Source organism: Ursus arctos, unplaced genomic scaffold, assembly GCF_023065955.2.
Source record: "Ursus arctos isolate Adak ecotype North America unplaced genomic scaffold, UrsArc2.0 scaffold_23, whole genome shotgun sequence".
In the NCBI taxonomy this organism is placed as follows: domain Eukaryota; kingdom Metazoa; phylum Chordata; class Mammalia; order Carnivora; family Ursidae; genus Ursus; species Ursus arctos.
The window spans coordinates 46,677,258-46,692,253 of record NW_026622908.1 but is presented as its reverse complement, the minus strand read 5'-3'; the positions used below and the strand labels follow the sequence as shown (position 1 = coordinate 46,692,253).

Here is a 14,996-nt window from a genome sequence, read left to right as displayed (position 1 = left end):
GCCCGAGCAACCCAGGAGGGCTTCCTGGTGGAAGTGTTGCTCAGGGTAAAACCGAAGCTTCCCCATCACTGTAACGCCTGCCCTATAACGGGGGCCCCTGGGAAAGGGCTGTGTCTGTGTGACGAGATGTGCAGGGTACGGCACGGGTTAGGGCACAGCAACTATCTAAAGGTCTTGATGTTTCACGAGAGTCTTTCGTGCGGTATGGCTTTGGGGCAGGGCTGATGGGATCCAGGGCCCGTTCCCTTGGTGTCAGTGATTGTTTCCCCTCTGTTCTAGTTCAGCATCTCTGCTCCCAGGACCCCTGACACCTGGCAAGGCCTGTCCACGACCCGCAGGGGCTCTCTGCTCCGAGGGGTGAATGGCTTCCGGAGGGCTGCTCAGAGCAGCATGCAGGGCGCTCGGAGTCCGGGGAGACGTCTCTGCCATGGGCAGAAGTGGGGAAGGCCAGGCAGCTGGCGGGCTGGGGTCCGGGCCGGCGGCTCAGAGGATGTGAGGGCTATTCTGGGCGGCGGGCAGGAAGCCGGCCGTGCTCCTGGCGGCCGCGTAAGGTAGAGGCCTGCTGTTGGCGTTTCCGATCCCCGCGTCTGTGCCCCGTCCTGGCTGGCTCTTCCTTTCCTCTGCTTTGTTCCCTCCTCGGTCATGGGCTCTCTGGGTTGGGCCAGGAGATGGTCCCTGGATTGAGAAGGAAAAGGGGTTCTCAGGGGTCCGCAGGGATGGTGTGGGGCACCCCCCCCCCCCCCGGGAGATGCCCGCAGAGGTGGCAGGTGATGCCAGGAGGGGCTCGCTGCCGATGCCTCCTTTCTGGTTGGATGCATTCCGGCATCGACTGCTTCCTGGTGCTCAGAGGCTCCAGGCGTTTTCTTTCTGCCTCTCGTTGGTGCACAAAAGGCGGAGCACCGCTGACGTGACCCCCCCTCCCCCCGGCCTTCCGCTTGGGGTGTCTGGGGCCCGGGCTGGGTGCTCAGTGGGTAAACAGCAGATGCCAGCCCAGAGCCTGTGTCCCCTGGTCCAGGGAGGCCTGGTGCACCTAGATGCCTCTTCTGCTCCCAAGCAAGGCCTTCCTCTGACCTTGTTGCCGGCGGCCTCCCAGTCCCCCACCCTTGTCCTGCCACTCTGGCCTCGAGCCTTCCAAGCCCTGCTTCAGGGCCTTTGCATGACTGTTTCCTGCCTGGAATATCCATTCTCAGGCCGATCTGCATGTCCCCATCTCCCAGCGTGGCCTCCCTGCCCAGCCACTCTCTGGAATGGCTCCCTTTCTGTTTCCCTGGGGCAGCTGTCACTGCTCATCATGCGTGATTTGTTTTCTGGTTTATTGTCTCTTTTTCCCCAAATCGGCCTCATTCGTGGAAGCCGGTGTGGTGCCTAGCTCACCACAGGCGTTTTCCACCCGTGGGTAGGGACGGTGGGTGGTGGGCGACCACGCCAGGCCTTATAGGCTGGGGCGAGAGCGTCCATGTGGTTTTCAGCACCTGCCGAATGACTGGAGGGCATCCTGGGGGCGTCACACGGCGTGGAGTAGGACCAGCGAGGCCTTGCAGGCCCCGACGTCCTCCGCAGTCAGCCTCCACGTGCGTGGGACCTCGCTCAGCCACGTCCTGGTCACTCCAGGCGGCTCTCCCTCCGTGACCGGTGGTGGGTGGCAGAGGAGCGTGTTTCTGGCTCCCGCTTGGCCAGCTGGGCCGCCATCCGGGGGCCGAGGATGCTGACACCAAAATAAAACTGCTAATTGCATCCGGCGTTGAGCAACGCACGCCCGGCCCTGAGAGAGGAACATCAAGGCCCCAGGCCTGTCCTGCCGCACGGCTGGCCACTTCCTCCCTGCCTGCCCAAGAGCAGCTCCCGCTGGAGGCAGGATGCTGTGGGGAGCCCCAAGAGGCAGGAGCCTGCGGGGTGCCTGCACCCAGGGAGCCAGGGGGCACATGACCCCTGTGCGGGGCATGGGCCCCATCTGCCTGGGCCTCCTCCACGGGCACAAGGAGCCCGGACGGGGGTGATCCCTGGCAGGGGTGCGGGCGGGAGGAAGCAGCACAGAGGAAGTGGGAGCGTCTGTCTCAGGCTGGCTGCAGAAAGAGGAAACGGACGTTCTCCGGAGGGGCAGACCCTCCACAAGTCTGGCTCAAGCGGGACCTCATCTTGTCCAGGGTGGTGATGGGCAGAGCCCGCAGGCAGTGCTCGCCACGTGCCGGACGCCTGTCCCTCGGCAGCTGAGCCCCTTGTGGCTACCTGATGACACGTGTCCACTCCCAGGACCTGTCTCCCCCCTTGCCGTGCCCACTCGGGTCCCCCACTCCTGGGACCTGTGGGGGCGCCACGGGGCAGTTGAGGGGCTGGAGGGGCTGCCGGGCTGTGCCACGCCCCTGCTCCCGCCGTGCCTGAGGGCCCAGGGCTCGGTGCCACCAGGCCCTGCGGGCTGCGTCTGGGGGTGTCCTTGCGGGGCTTGGGTGTAGGGTCCCAGACCCTGGCTCAGGGCCCTGGGCACATGGTGTGCTTGTCCACAACCCCCCAGGCCCCAGGCCCACCCGCTGTACCACCCACCGCCGTGGGTATAGCCCGAGAGCCACGCTGAGGCCGCAGAGGATGGGGAGGGGCTTTCCGAACAGCAAGCTCCATGTGGATGCAGCCACGTGGATGCTGTCCTCCGAGCAATGGGCTGGGGCTTCTGCCCCCAGGGAGGGGCCTGGGTGGGCTTGGGGCCAGGGCCGTTGGTCAGGGGACCCTAAAGTCCTTGGTGACTGACCACTCCCACCGTGCCCTGGACTGGGGTGGAGATGCCAGCTGGGCAGACGGCCCCTGGGGTAGAGGAGTTGACAGTGCGGTGGACAGGGGCTGTGCTGGATTAGAGGGTCAGCAGCAGGGAAGGCCCCTTGATGGAGTCGGGAGCCATGTCTGTCCCCGCCACCAACGTCCCTGCCTCACCCCCCCATCCCTGCCTTCCAGAGGCTTCTGGGCTGCTCCGTAGGAGGGTTCGTGTGCAGCCTTGCCCAACTGGTCTCTCTCTCTAGGGGCCTGGAGTAGGGCTGCTACCACCTTGGGCCTGGGCCGTGCTGGGGTCTCTGGGGTGCTTTCAAGGGCCAGCTGGTTCCTCCCTGGCGCCTCACACACCGTGGCGGGAGGCGGAGAGGCACTGTGCCTGGCAGTCCTGAGCCTCCGGGGTGCGGGCAGGGCCAGCTGCAGAGGCCCAGGTGAAGGGCCCTATTCAGGAGCCGCGCCCGAGGCTGTGTGGGTTGGCGTGTCCCGCTGCCTGCGGGCTGTCCCATCACCAGGTTCTTGTTTTGTCAGCAGAGGGCTTTCCTGGGCCAGAGTGGCAGGGAGTAGACAATGGGGCTTTCTGGCTTTGCAGGTGGAAGGGACGGGCCTGGCCTCGGGGAAGCTGCCAGCCCACTCTTGGCCCCTGTGTCCTGGGGGCCTTGAGGGGGGGAGGACGTCCTGTTCAGGACGGAGGCTGTGGCCGGGCTCCAGGGCCCTCACTTTGCTCCCTAGTTCTGAAGAAGGGGTTGCCCCAGCAGATAGCCATGAAGCCAGCCCCGCCCACTCTGGGTCCTCTGTGGGTTCCCAGAAGCCAGCATCTTGTTCAGGGAACCTGGGCTATAGGCAGCTCCCTCTGGGCCTCCCAGGGCAGGAGGACTCCGGGAGGACACTGGTCCCCTGGGGCCTCCACGGCGACAGGCCTGGCAGTTGCCTCTGCACCAGGCCCAGACGCCAGCCTTCTGGGATGGGGGGACCAGGGGCTGGGAGAGAGGTCAGGGGCCACCCCCAGTGGGAGCGGGAGTGGGGTGTGAGCTGAGGCCCGTGGGCGTCCCTTGTCTGCTGGGTGGTCAGCCTTGACGGGAGGGTCGGGCAGCTGGCTATCTCTGGCTGCAAGCGATCGGGTGGGTCGGTCCAGGGGCTGGGTGGGCCCTGTCTGGGGTTGGGGGCTGCTGGCACGGGCTCTCCAGCCTCTCAGAGATGCCTCTGCCTCCAGCCCGTTGGGTCAGGAGCTTGGGGGTCTGGGGGCATTGGGGAGGGCAGGGAAGGAGGCCGCAGGCCTTGGCCCGACACCTGCCTTCTCATGCTGCCTCTCTGGCTCTGGGTGGCTGGTGGTCTCGGCCCTGAGGACAGATCATATGAGTGAGCCGCGGAGTCCTAGGGTCTGGGCTGTGAGCTATGCCGTCCCAGGTACACGGTGTCCCCAGCATCTCTCCAAGAGAGGGGCCCTGGGCTGTTCCCCGTAAGGTGGTTCTGCTGCGTGTTCTGGGCCAGCCCGCCCTCACTGGGGCTGTTTCTAGAAAAGCAGGGCCGCCTGGGCTTCTCTCCCAGACCCCGTGCTCAGCACTCTCACAGGAGAGAGCCATGGCCCCAGAGCGAGGGTGGGGCTGTCCACTCTGCGCTGGCTTTCTCCTTCCTTTGGTGGGGGAGACCCCAGGCTTGGCATTCCTAGGCCTCTGTTTTCCCACCTGTGAGATGGACGTCGCAATACCCTACCCACTGTGTTGATCCGGAGGTCGAGGAAGTGCCCAGGTCTGTTGAGCTCCCGCGTTCCCGAGCCAGGTCGGCCACGCAGGAACCCCGGCTCTCGCCGCTGTCCCTCCGCTTGGGGACCACAGGCTGCCACTCCCTGCTGGGTCACCCCCCCCCCCCCCCCGCCGTCCACACATCAGATGAGGGACCTCAGCCCGGAAAGGTGGGAAACGAAGGCCCTTCCAAGGCGGGGGCAGCCGTTCCAGCTGCAGACAGGAAGCGGCAGGGAGGGTGTCCCCCCGCCCTCCCCTCACGGTGCTGGGCAGCCCCTTGGAGGAGCCACAGAACCCAGGGGGTCTGGGACCTCTCTCCCCAGGCATGGCCTACGAGCTGCAGGCCTGAGGCCTTCCCGTCCGGTGCAGGGGTCCACAGGCCTCCATGTTGGAAGAGACCGTGCATATGGGGGGCCTTCTCTGGCACCCTGAGTCTGGGGCTGCTGCTTCCCTGCCTCTCCACATCACATCCTCCCTGAATTCTTTGCTGCCTCCCTGTGGGCCGTGTTCTCTCCTCTCCTCTGCCTGGACCAGGCCCCTGCCTCTGAGAAGCCCTCCCTGATTGCCCCTTCAAAGGGCAGTGGCAGAGGGAGGGGCTCCAGGGGAGAACGGGGCTTCCACCTGCCCATTCCAAGGCCGGAGATGTCCCTGGGCCCGCGGGGAGTGTGTGCCGGGGCCAGCAGATAAGAGAGGAGGGTGGTGCCGAGGCCCCTGGGGACATGTGGGGCAGCCCCCTTGCCTGCAGGGAGACCCGCTGGGCACTTAGGCGGCTGCTGTGGGGCCTGATGGGGGAGAGGACGTGGGTCTCAGCTCCATGGGTGGGTGTCCTTTTGTCTGGGGCGGGCCTGCCCGTGGCTGGACGCTCCCGGTTCCGTCACCCACAGCCTGACAATGGGATGTGGCTGCTGACGCCCTGACCGTGTAGGCAGATCCTACGGGGTGGTGCATACCCACACGGACGCGCCCCCAGAGAGACCCCCCAGCAGTCCCTCTAGTGCCCCCAAAACAGTTGGGGTGGCACGGTCAAGCTCTCTGCCAAAGTCTCTGTCCCCAAGCCACCCCCAGTTGGCATGACTCCATGCCCCATGCCCCCCGTGCACACTCAAGGGCTCTGTGCAGAGCGAGGGGACCCCGGGCGTTGGGCTGACACTAGCGTAGCCCTCGGCTTGGTCCTCACAGCCCTGCGGGGCCGTCCAGACCAATGCACAGCTGGTGCTGGGGGCAGCCCGGTCCCCCACTCGCCACCCCTCGGGGCTGCGGTGGGATGTTCGGGAATCGGCCAAGGGACGCCTGAAGTGCCCCTAGCCAGGGAGCCCCCCATTTCTGTACCCAGCGGCCTAGGGTGTCTGCGCGAGGCCGTCCGAGTGAGCAGGCCCTCTTCGTCTGTTTGTCCCAAGGGGACAGAGTCTCCGTCTTCGTGGCGCTCTGGGGCTGGTGGAGCCATCACAGGCCTTCCCAGGAGAGCATGACCCCATCCGTGTGCTCCGGTCGTCCCCGTGTTTCGGGGAGAGGCACGGAGGAGAGGGTGTGGGTGGATCCTGCCGCGTCACTGCCTGCCTGGGGGCCTGGCTGAGCCTTCACGTCAGGCTCTGAGAGGGCGAGGGCCTGGCGGTGTGGGCGCCAGCCTGGTGCCGTGGACCTGTGGCTTCCTCTGGGGGCAACCCCTCCCTGGGACTGCACCCCGGGGCCTCCTGCCCACACCGCTGCCATCAGCCTGCACCGCCAGCCGCTGGGGAGGCCCTGCCTGCTCCGGGCTCACATCAGAGGCCCCCAACCTCCCCAGGCTCCTTTCTGTGCAGTGCTGTGGGCACACAGCCTGGGGGGGGGGGGTGCATGCAGAGAGTGCCTCAGAGCCGTGCCCGGGGCCATTGGAAGCCCTGTTGGGTCCTGGCTGGTCCCATGGGGGAGGGGCGCAGAGGGAAAGAACAGAGCACGGGGATTTCACTTCCTGATACACTCTGGAGGCCTGCATGGAGGAGGCAGCATGGAGAAGTCCATTCACTGAGCTCCTGAGTTGAATCCAAAGGTGCTTTCAGTCCATTCAACAAACATTGGTGTGCTGGGCCTTCAGAGGGAAACCTGCAGACGGGACCCTGCCTGGGAGCCCCTTTCTCTGTCAGGGAGGCAGCGGTGGGCAGTGGTCTGTGGGGTGGAGTAGGGGCCATGGGCCCCGGTGGGGTGTCAGGAGGGCTCAGGGATGTTGGGGGGTGGCAGCCAGTGGGCAGAGGGGAGATGGCCGGGGCTCACCTGGGGGATGTCCTCCGTCACTCCCATTCATCTGTCTTCCTGATGCGACGGGGTCTGGACGGTGCTGCGTACGGAACGGGGACCGTGAGCAGATGTGTGCACATCCTGACATCTGCGACCGTGACCGCCTCTGGAGAGGGGGTCTTAGACGTAGTTCAGAAACAAGAAAGGAAAAGATGAAAAGGCACCTCTGAATGTATTTTGAATTATAGTTTAATTTTTTTTTACCCGATACCTGACTCTGGCTATTAAGAAACTCATGGACGTTTCTATAGTAATTATCCTGGTCACTTGTTCGCGTATCCACTAGCTGCGTGTATCGTGGTGGGGCTGGGCCGTGGTCCCAAAGATGTCCGGGTCCCTGGAGCGTGACAACGGGACCTCATACAGAGGCAAGGTCTTTGCAGGTGGGGTGGGGTTCAGCATCTCGAGGGACGGAGGTGATCCTGGATGCCTGGGGGGCCCTATGTGCAGTGACAGGTGTCCTCATAAGAGGAGGGGCCACGTGACCACGGAGGCGGAGACTGGACGGTGTGGCAGCCAGCCCAGAGACACCTGGGGCCCCAGCAGCTGGGCAAGGACACAGCCCCCGTCGCCCCAGCCCTCCCTGCCCAGGATGACCCCCCGCCTTGGCTCAGCTGCATCCCTGCACAGCACGGTATTCCTGCCTGTGGGCCCGTGCCACGGGGCACCATGCCAAGGGGGAGGTTCAGTCTTGTCCTGGAGCTGGGACTGGGGGGTCCTGGGGTCGGCAGCTTGGGCTCACAGTCCCTGTGGCCTGGGCACCCTCCGGCTGGCTCAGAGCCTCAGTGTCCCCATCAGTGGCTGTGACCTTGTTCCACGCTCCAGGGCCCAGGAGAGAGGGCCAGCTGCACAGCCTGGACCCCCCGGAGGACCCACAGCACCTCGCCCCGAGCACCTCCACCTCACGTGGGGTGATGGGACCCTTGCCGCACGGGGCTTGGAGGGAGCAGTGCCGGGCACGGGCTGGGCCAGCAAGAGGACCCGGGCATCCCCCCACCCTGGGGACAGCCCTGCAGGACCTGAGGCCACCCTCAGCGAGAGTCCAGTGTCACAGGGGTGTGTGGGCAAGGCAGGGGTACCTGTTCTTCATTCCTTGGGGGGTCTTTGGAACCTTCCTTCCAGGGTGACTTTTGTACGGAGAGAAGCCCCTCCCACAGAGTTTGGGGTGTGGACGTCAAAACCTCGTCCGTCCTTGGGCTCGAGGTCGCTGTGACAAGCCCTTTGTTTCTGTGCCTGTGAAGGTCCTATCCTAGGAGGGCGGGCCTCTGAACCGCACTCTGCCCTCCCACAGCCTCCCTGAAACTCGGGCAGCCGTCCACCGCTGCATACAAACGCCTTCACTTCTAAAAATTTTTTTAAATTGCAGTAAAATACACATAAAATTTATCATCTTAGCCATGTTAAGTGCACAGCTCAGGGGCATTAAGTGGATTCACACTGTTCTGTGGCCGTCCCCACCATCTGTCTCCAGAACCTTCCATCTTCCCAAACTGAGACTCTGTCCCTGTGGGACACCGACCCCATCCCTCCCCCGGCCCCGGTACGCGCCGTCCACTCTCTGTCCCTGTGAATCTGGGGACCCCAGGGACCCCGTGTGAGTGGATCCCACAGGATTTGTCCTTCTGTGTCTGGTTCTGCGAGCATCTGAAGTTCCTCCTTTTTTTTTTTTTTTAAAGATTTTATTTATTTGAAGAGATAGAGACAGCCAGCAAGAGAGGGAACACAAGCAGGGGGAGTGGGAGAGGAAGAAGCAGGCTCATAGCGGAGGAGCCTGATGTGGGGCTCGATCCCACAACGCCAGGATCACACCCTGAGCCGAAGGCAGACGCTTAATGACAGCGCCACCCAGGCGCCCCTGAAGTTCCTCCTTTGACATGTAACCTTTGCTGGGCCGCCAGGACTCGAGCACTCACACGGTCCTTATACACTCTGTGGATTAAGGGTCCAGATCCAGCACGGCTCCCATTCTCTGTGGCCTTTGCCTGCCTTCCAGCATCCTGGAATTTCAGCTTAACCCCGGGGTAAGCTGAGGGCCCGTGCTCCGGCGTTGGGGGCCCCAAGGGCACCGAGAGCAGCCTGCGCTTTCTATGTGTGCCGTGTGCAGGGTTCACATGAAGGGTCCCAAACTTCACCGGGAAATGTCTGGGGTGAAAAGTGCCTCCTGGCAGGCTGGAGAGACCTCACTGGGGATTCACAGTGCTTCCCGAGGGGTCCAGGCACACCCCCGGCCCTCCCGGGGGCACCCACGCCCCGGAGTGCCCTCCTCCTGTCTTGGACCAGGGCCCTCGCGCACCTCCTGCATTCTTTCCTGTTCCCAGGGCACCTGGCTGCTGCAGGTACCGCAGGGATGACCGATAACATTCAGGATGTCCCTCCGGGCTGGCGCTCGCGGCCCCAGCCCCTAGCCAGTGGCACAAGCAGGGCATTGTCCCTTGGGGCACGGAGCTGCCACCACCCTGGGTGCCAGCATGGCCTCTGGGGGGTTGGCGTCCTTTGTCCCCTCAGCCCAGCTCCTGCACCCTGACCCAGAACGTGGGTCAGGTCCCTCTTTTCCTGGGCTGCAGTCTGCCAGCTCTTGGGGTCTGCGGCTGTGGGCTGGGTTGGAGGGGTGGTCTCAGCCCTGCAGAGGCCAGACAGGGGCATCAGGCACCGCGGGCCTTGAGTCCCCCGAGGCCAGGGGCCCTGTCTCAGCATCCCGGAGGCCCCGAGGCCCACCCAGGACAGGGCGGAGTAGACAGAAGCACGCTTTGTAAAATGGTTTTTTAAAAAGATTCTATTGATTTACGTGAGACATTAAGTAAGAGAGTAGAGCTCAAGCAGAGCGAAGAGACAGGAGAAGCAGACTCCCCAAGGAGCAGGCAGCCCGATGCGGGGCTCGATCCCAGGACCCTGAGACCAGGACCTGAGCCAAAGTCAGATACTTAACCTCCTGAGCCACTCAGGCGCCCCCTTGTTGAATGATTCTTTCCGAAGCCAGCAGCACGTGTTAAAATCCTTGACCACCTCTGGAGACTTCAGGATACAGTGGGGCCGGGGAAGCACCATGTGTGGCCGTGTGCCAACCGTCCCCCAGCCCTCCAGGGAAAATACTCTGCAGCTTCCGCGGCCCCTGCTGGCTGCCACCCCCAGGCCCGGAGCCCCCATCTGCACAGGAGTCTCCCCAGAACCTCTGGGAGCTTGGGGTCCTGACATCTCCTTGGGGGGACGCCTGGGGCCTGACCACAGGAGGGGCTGCCTCCCTCGGGATGGCACCCCCAGCCCCAGGCCCTGGGCGGTGGGCAGAGGGGCCCCTGGGCAGCCAGCTCCCGAGCTGCAAGGTCCTGGTGCCGGGGTGCCTCCGTGCTCCCGCCCGACACACCCCTGGCCAGCTGCCCTCTGCCTTGTGGCTGAGCTTGGAGGGACGGTGACGGCTGGTGGTGGGTGGCCACCTGGCAGTGAAGGGGTGACACGTGACACTCGCGGCCACAGGGTCTCCGCAGTGCTGGACTGTGTGCCGTCGTGGAAGGGACATGGGCTGCCTCCTTCGGCCCCGGGGGCCAGCTGAAGCGCGGGTGGCAGGGCAGGCCCGGCACAGCGCTCCGAGCGGGCAGCGGTGCCTCGGTGGGTCCCCTTCACGCCCCCGCGGCAGGAGGCAGGAAGCAGGCCAAAGCTCGGGGCTTCCCAGGCCCGTCCTGGCCGTGGAGCCAGGAGGCAGGTGTGCGGGAGGCCCTGGGCAGCGGGGCCCACGGTTCTCCCGCGGGACGTAAAGGTGTGGGGCGTGTGACTCCGGTGTGGCCGGTTCTGTTGCCCGTCGGCCAGCTGGGTAACGGCCCCGGGAGATGTCCGCGTCCTGCCCCCAGCTCCCGTGCGTGGGGGACCTTATGTGGCTTTGCGGGTGTGGCTCAGGGAGGACTTTGAGATGGGGTCACCCTGGCTTCTTGGGGGGCCCTTGGCGCCCTCACAGTCGTCGCTAAGAGGGTGGGGGGAGGGGCAGGGGAGGTACCGTCTCGGAGGTCAGAGCAGAGCCGTGCTGCACGGGCCCCCCCCCACCCCTCTCCGGGGCCCAGCCTCCAGGGACCCGGCCGTGTCTCCTTGTTACCTCCTGTGGCTCCAGGAAGTGTGGAGCCCCCGAGCCTTGTTGGGGTCCCGGGACTCAGGTTACCGTCCATAACGCACTGGGTGGGGGCCTGGGTGGTGGCGCTTCCTGGGGCCCGACAGGCCGCGGGTGGAGAGGGCGCGAGCGCTTGGTGCTTGTCCCAGGCCTGGTGCTGAGTCCCTGCTCGGACGTCCGGCTGCGCTGCCGCCCACGGCCCTGTGAGCAGGCGGCCCAGGGCTCTGGCTCCTGTCGGGGAAACCAAGGCAGAGGGCTCTGCCCAGGCCACGTGGCCATGGAGGGGCCGTGTGTGGGTGCTTCCTTTGCCCCATCCGCACCCGGAGATCTGGGGCGGGGCTGGGTGGGCGCCTCCTGGCCTGCGTGGCTGCCCATGCTCTGCTTCCTCTCGGCTGAGCTGGGCAGCAGGCCCACTGGCCGTGGGATGAGTGGGTAGTGGGACTCGAGAGGGGCTCTAGGGTGTGGCTCACGAGCGTGTGGCATGGCACACCCAGCACCCTTTGCCTGAGCGGTGGTCCGGCCACAGGTGAGCGCTCACTCTCTCCATTGTCATTTACCTGTGTCCTGGTGAGATGCAAGTGCCGTCTCGTCCATCCCCCACAAAGGTCTCCCTGTGGGGTCTGGCAGGGAGGCCTGGCCAGAACTATTCAACTGCTTTATGGTGGGCTGCAGTCCTGGTTCTCCTTGGTGGAGGCCAGGTGGACTGGACATCCTTCCAAGCGAGTGAGGGGGTCCGCAGAGGTGAGGCAGTGCAGAGCGTGGCTGTGCAGGGTCCCTGGAAGGAGGCGCTACGTGCCCAAAGACCAGGAGGTTTGATGCAGTCTCAGGAGTGCCCAGGAGGGTTGGGATGGCAGGGACAGCAGTAGGTACAAAGGCCCTGAGGCATGCAGGGCTGGGCATGCTCAGGCAAAGGGGTGGGAGGAGCTGCGTAGTCTGGGCTCACCGTGGTGTCATGCTGGGGGATGACGCTGGGGGTTCCCCTGGCTGCTGGAGGGGTGGGTTGTGGGGGCCTGGGGTGGAGCCTAATGGACAGGATGCAGAGAGGGGTCGGCTGGGATCTGGCTCTGCAGGGGGAGCCGATTAGCCTTCACGGTGAGGGAGGCATTGGGGGCGGATTTTGGCCAGAGCTGCTGGGGGGCAGCGTGTGTCCTGAGAAATTGGGGCTGAGCCAGTGGGGGGAGATGCAGGGAGCTTCTTGGTGGGCACAGGGTGGGCGTGTGGGGGTGGGGCTGGGGACTTTCTCCACATCTGTGTGTGCAGCCACACTGTGTGCCCTGCTGTCTAGTTTTTGAGGACCTGCTGAGAGGGTGCATGGAGCCCCTGGGCCCCCTGGATGACTCCCCCAGACTTGTCTCTCCCCCAAGCAGGACAACGGCTGGGGGGTTGGCCCTGTGACATCCAGGGATGCGGGGGGCATCCTCCGTGCCTCTGGCCCCTGGTGACCACCAGTCTTCTTCCTGATCTGTCTCTGTGGCGTCCCATTAAGGGAGCCACATAGCACGTGGCCTGTGAGTGTGGCTCCTTGGTGCCAGGCTGTAAGGTCTGTCCTGCTGTCACAGGGGTCAGAACTGGTCCTCCACGGCTGGCCGGCAGCACCCCGCTCTGTGCACCTGCTCCTTGGCGGGTGGGCTCTGGGCCCGGGCGGTGGCGTGGCCGGGGCGGACGGGGCCTGGTCCTGCGGGGCAGGGGTGGTGGGGAACCCCTCTGCCCCAGGCCCAGCCTGTGTTGGTGGGGGCAGGGCGGGCGGGCTGGCCCCCGGAGCTGACCGCCGTGTCCTCCCGCCCCACAGCTTCCTCATCGTCCTCGTCTGCCTCATCTTCAGCGTGCTGTCCACCATCGAGCAGTACGTCACCCTGGCCACAGGGACCCTCTTCTGGATGGTATGTAGCCGCTCGAGGGGCTGTCCCAGCCGCTGGGGCTCTGGTCTTCCAGACGAGTGGGCCGTGGGGGGGGAGTGAACAGCTCCCGGCCTTCCCCGCCTGCACGATGACCGTGTCCTGGTGTCCGCTCTGCTGCTCAGCAGCTGTGGGCAGTGGGAAATTGGAGGTGCGGGGACCCCCACCCTGACACATGTATTTGCCAGGATGTGACAGTCAGGCTGGGATGAGAGGAGCCTGGGACTGGTGGTCTGAGAGGGCTTCCTAGAGGAAGGGGCTTCTGAGCTGGGCTGAGAAGGGAGGACAGGAGGAGCTGTGGGCACAGCTTGCCAAACCTGCACTGTGGCCCTGAGTCTGGGTGACTGCCGACCTGGGCTGTGGCTGCATACTGACCCCACGGGTGTCTCATCCTGCCCCCGGCTTCTGCCCAGAATGCCTGGGCCACCTGGCTGGCTCCATCCACTGACCTGTATCTTACCACCCTGACTCGAGGTGCCATTGTCACTGTAAACCAGATGTCCAGATGCACATGGATCTGCTCGGAGACGCTCCTGTCCTGTGGCAGGTCTGACCCCCCAGGGCCATGTGGCTTTGATGGCCTGAATGGCCTTAATTGTTTGCTCCTTGCAGTGACCGCCACCACCCCCCGCCCACCTAGCTTGCAGGACAGACCGGATGGCATCTGACGGGTGCCTCCAGGGACGTGATGTCCGTCAGGGTGAGGTCTTCCCATCCACGACCACGGCATCTGCCAGGAGGGCCTTAGGGCTTCGTGATGTGGGTCTAAGATGGTCGCTGGGAAGCCTATTCCTGGTGATGGTGGTCCTTCCTGGCAGTGGCTGCCGCAGACGGGGCTCGCTCTTCCATCGTGTTTTCTGGAGTTCCCTCTGCCCTCAACACCCCCCCCCCCCCGCTCCCTCTCCCCTTTCCCCCTCCTCGCTCTGTCTCTCACCCTCTCTCCCCCACCTCTGTCTTCCTTCTCCCCACCCCCATCTCCCCCTCTTCTCCCTCTCCCTCTCCGCATCCGTGAAAGCCACTGAAGGTTGTCTCCCTGCTCAGCCTGGGGCTTGACTGCATTTGGTCGTTGCTGGCAGTGCTGGAACTCTGGTCCCGCAGAGTTTTCTGGATGTGGGCTCAGTGAGGGGTAGTGAGGCGGCGAGGCGGCTGCTGGGCAGGCCAGGCTTTACGGGGCGGGTGGGCTCCCCGTACTGCGGTCTCGGGCTGGCGGGATGCGTGTGTGCTCTTGGTTGGGGGAGCCCTTCGAGTCCGAGGTGAAGGTGTTGACTTGAACAGCTGTCTCGTGTCCTCGGAGATGGTGGTGACAGCAGATGTCCTGCTGTGGATCCTCTCACTGTCCCACGCACTGTTTCTGTGGTCCTACCAGACTGGGCTTTTCTATAAAAGCAGGGACATGCTTCCCGTCTTCCCGTCGAGAAGCGGGATGGTGAGAGGGCCAGCCTTTAGGTGACGCCCCCGCCCCCGTCCAGGTCCTCTGGTCCCGGAGGCTGCAGCGCCCTGGAGACAGCTGGCCGCTCCTACATCCGGCAGTGTGTCAGCTGCCGCGTCCTAGAGACGGATGTCCCCGAGGCCCTGCCCTGGTGGGCCCTGGTGCTGGCCGGCGTGTGGGGGGTCCGTCTCCCCTGCAGCTGAGGGGTGGGCCATGCTTCTCACCAGCCGGCACCTGCTTTCCCAGGGTGGGGACGGTCCTTCCCGCCCGCCAGCTGGCTGGGGAGGAGCTGGTGGGGAGCAGGGAACGTGGGAGGGGTCTCTTCATGTTGTCCCATGGCCCCCGAGCCCCGGCCTGGCCCCACGGAGCATGTCCGCTATGCGGGCTGCTGGTGAGTCCCCCCCTCTCCGCATGTCTGAGGGGACTGAGCTCCTTACCTGCTGGAAGCCAAGGCTTCGGGGCAGTGGCCAGACTCCAGGGTGGCCCTCCTACTGGACAGAAGTGCTGCTGGGCTCAGGGGCCTTGAGAGAGACTGGGGTCTGGGACCCGGGCCTGCCAGTGAGCACCCTGGGGCCGCCGAAGCAAAGCTGCACAGCCGTGTGGCTCAGGGAGCATTTATCTCCCACCACCCTGGAGGCCGAAGTCGGAGATCAGGGGCCAGGACCCCCTCGTGTGGAGGGAGGGAGCCCTCCGGCGTCTCCCCTTACAAGGACACGGATCCCACACACCCAACTCACGGCAGCGACCTCGTGTTACCTTAATCACCCCCTGAACGGCCCCTCTCCAAATAGAGTCCCGTTCTGAGCTGCTGGGGGTTG

The 14,996-nt window shown here is 64.9% G+C and overlaps 1 protein-coding gene across 1 annotated transcript in view; it reads left to right on the top strand.

Moving 5' to 3' along the window:
- KCNQ1 (potassium voltage-gated channel subfamily Q member 1) overlaps window positions 1-14,996 on the top strand; it is a 250,657-nt gene that overhangs the window by 34,091 nt on the left and 201,570 nt on the right. Inside the window, exon 2 of the mRNA XM_057317211.1 lies at window positions 12,644-12,734. Within this exon, the coding sequence (XP_057173194.1) occupies window positions 12,644-12,734 (91 nt within the window). The remainder of the gene's footprint in view (window positions 1-12,643; window positions 12,735-14,996) is intronic.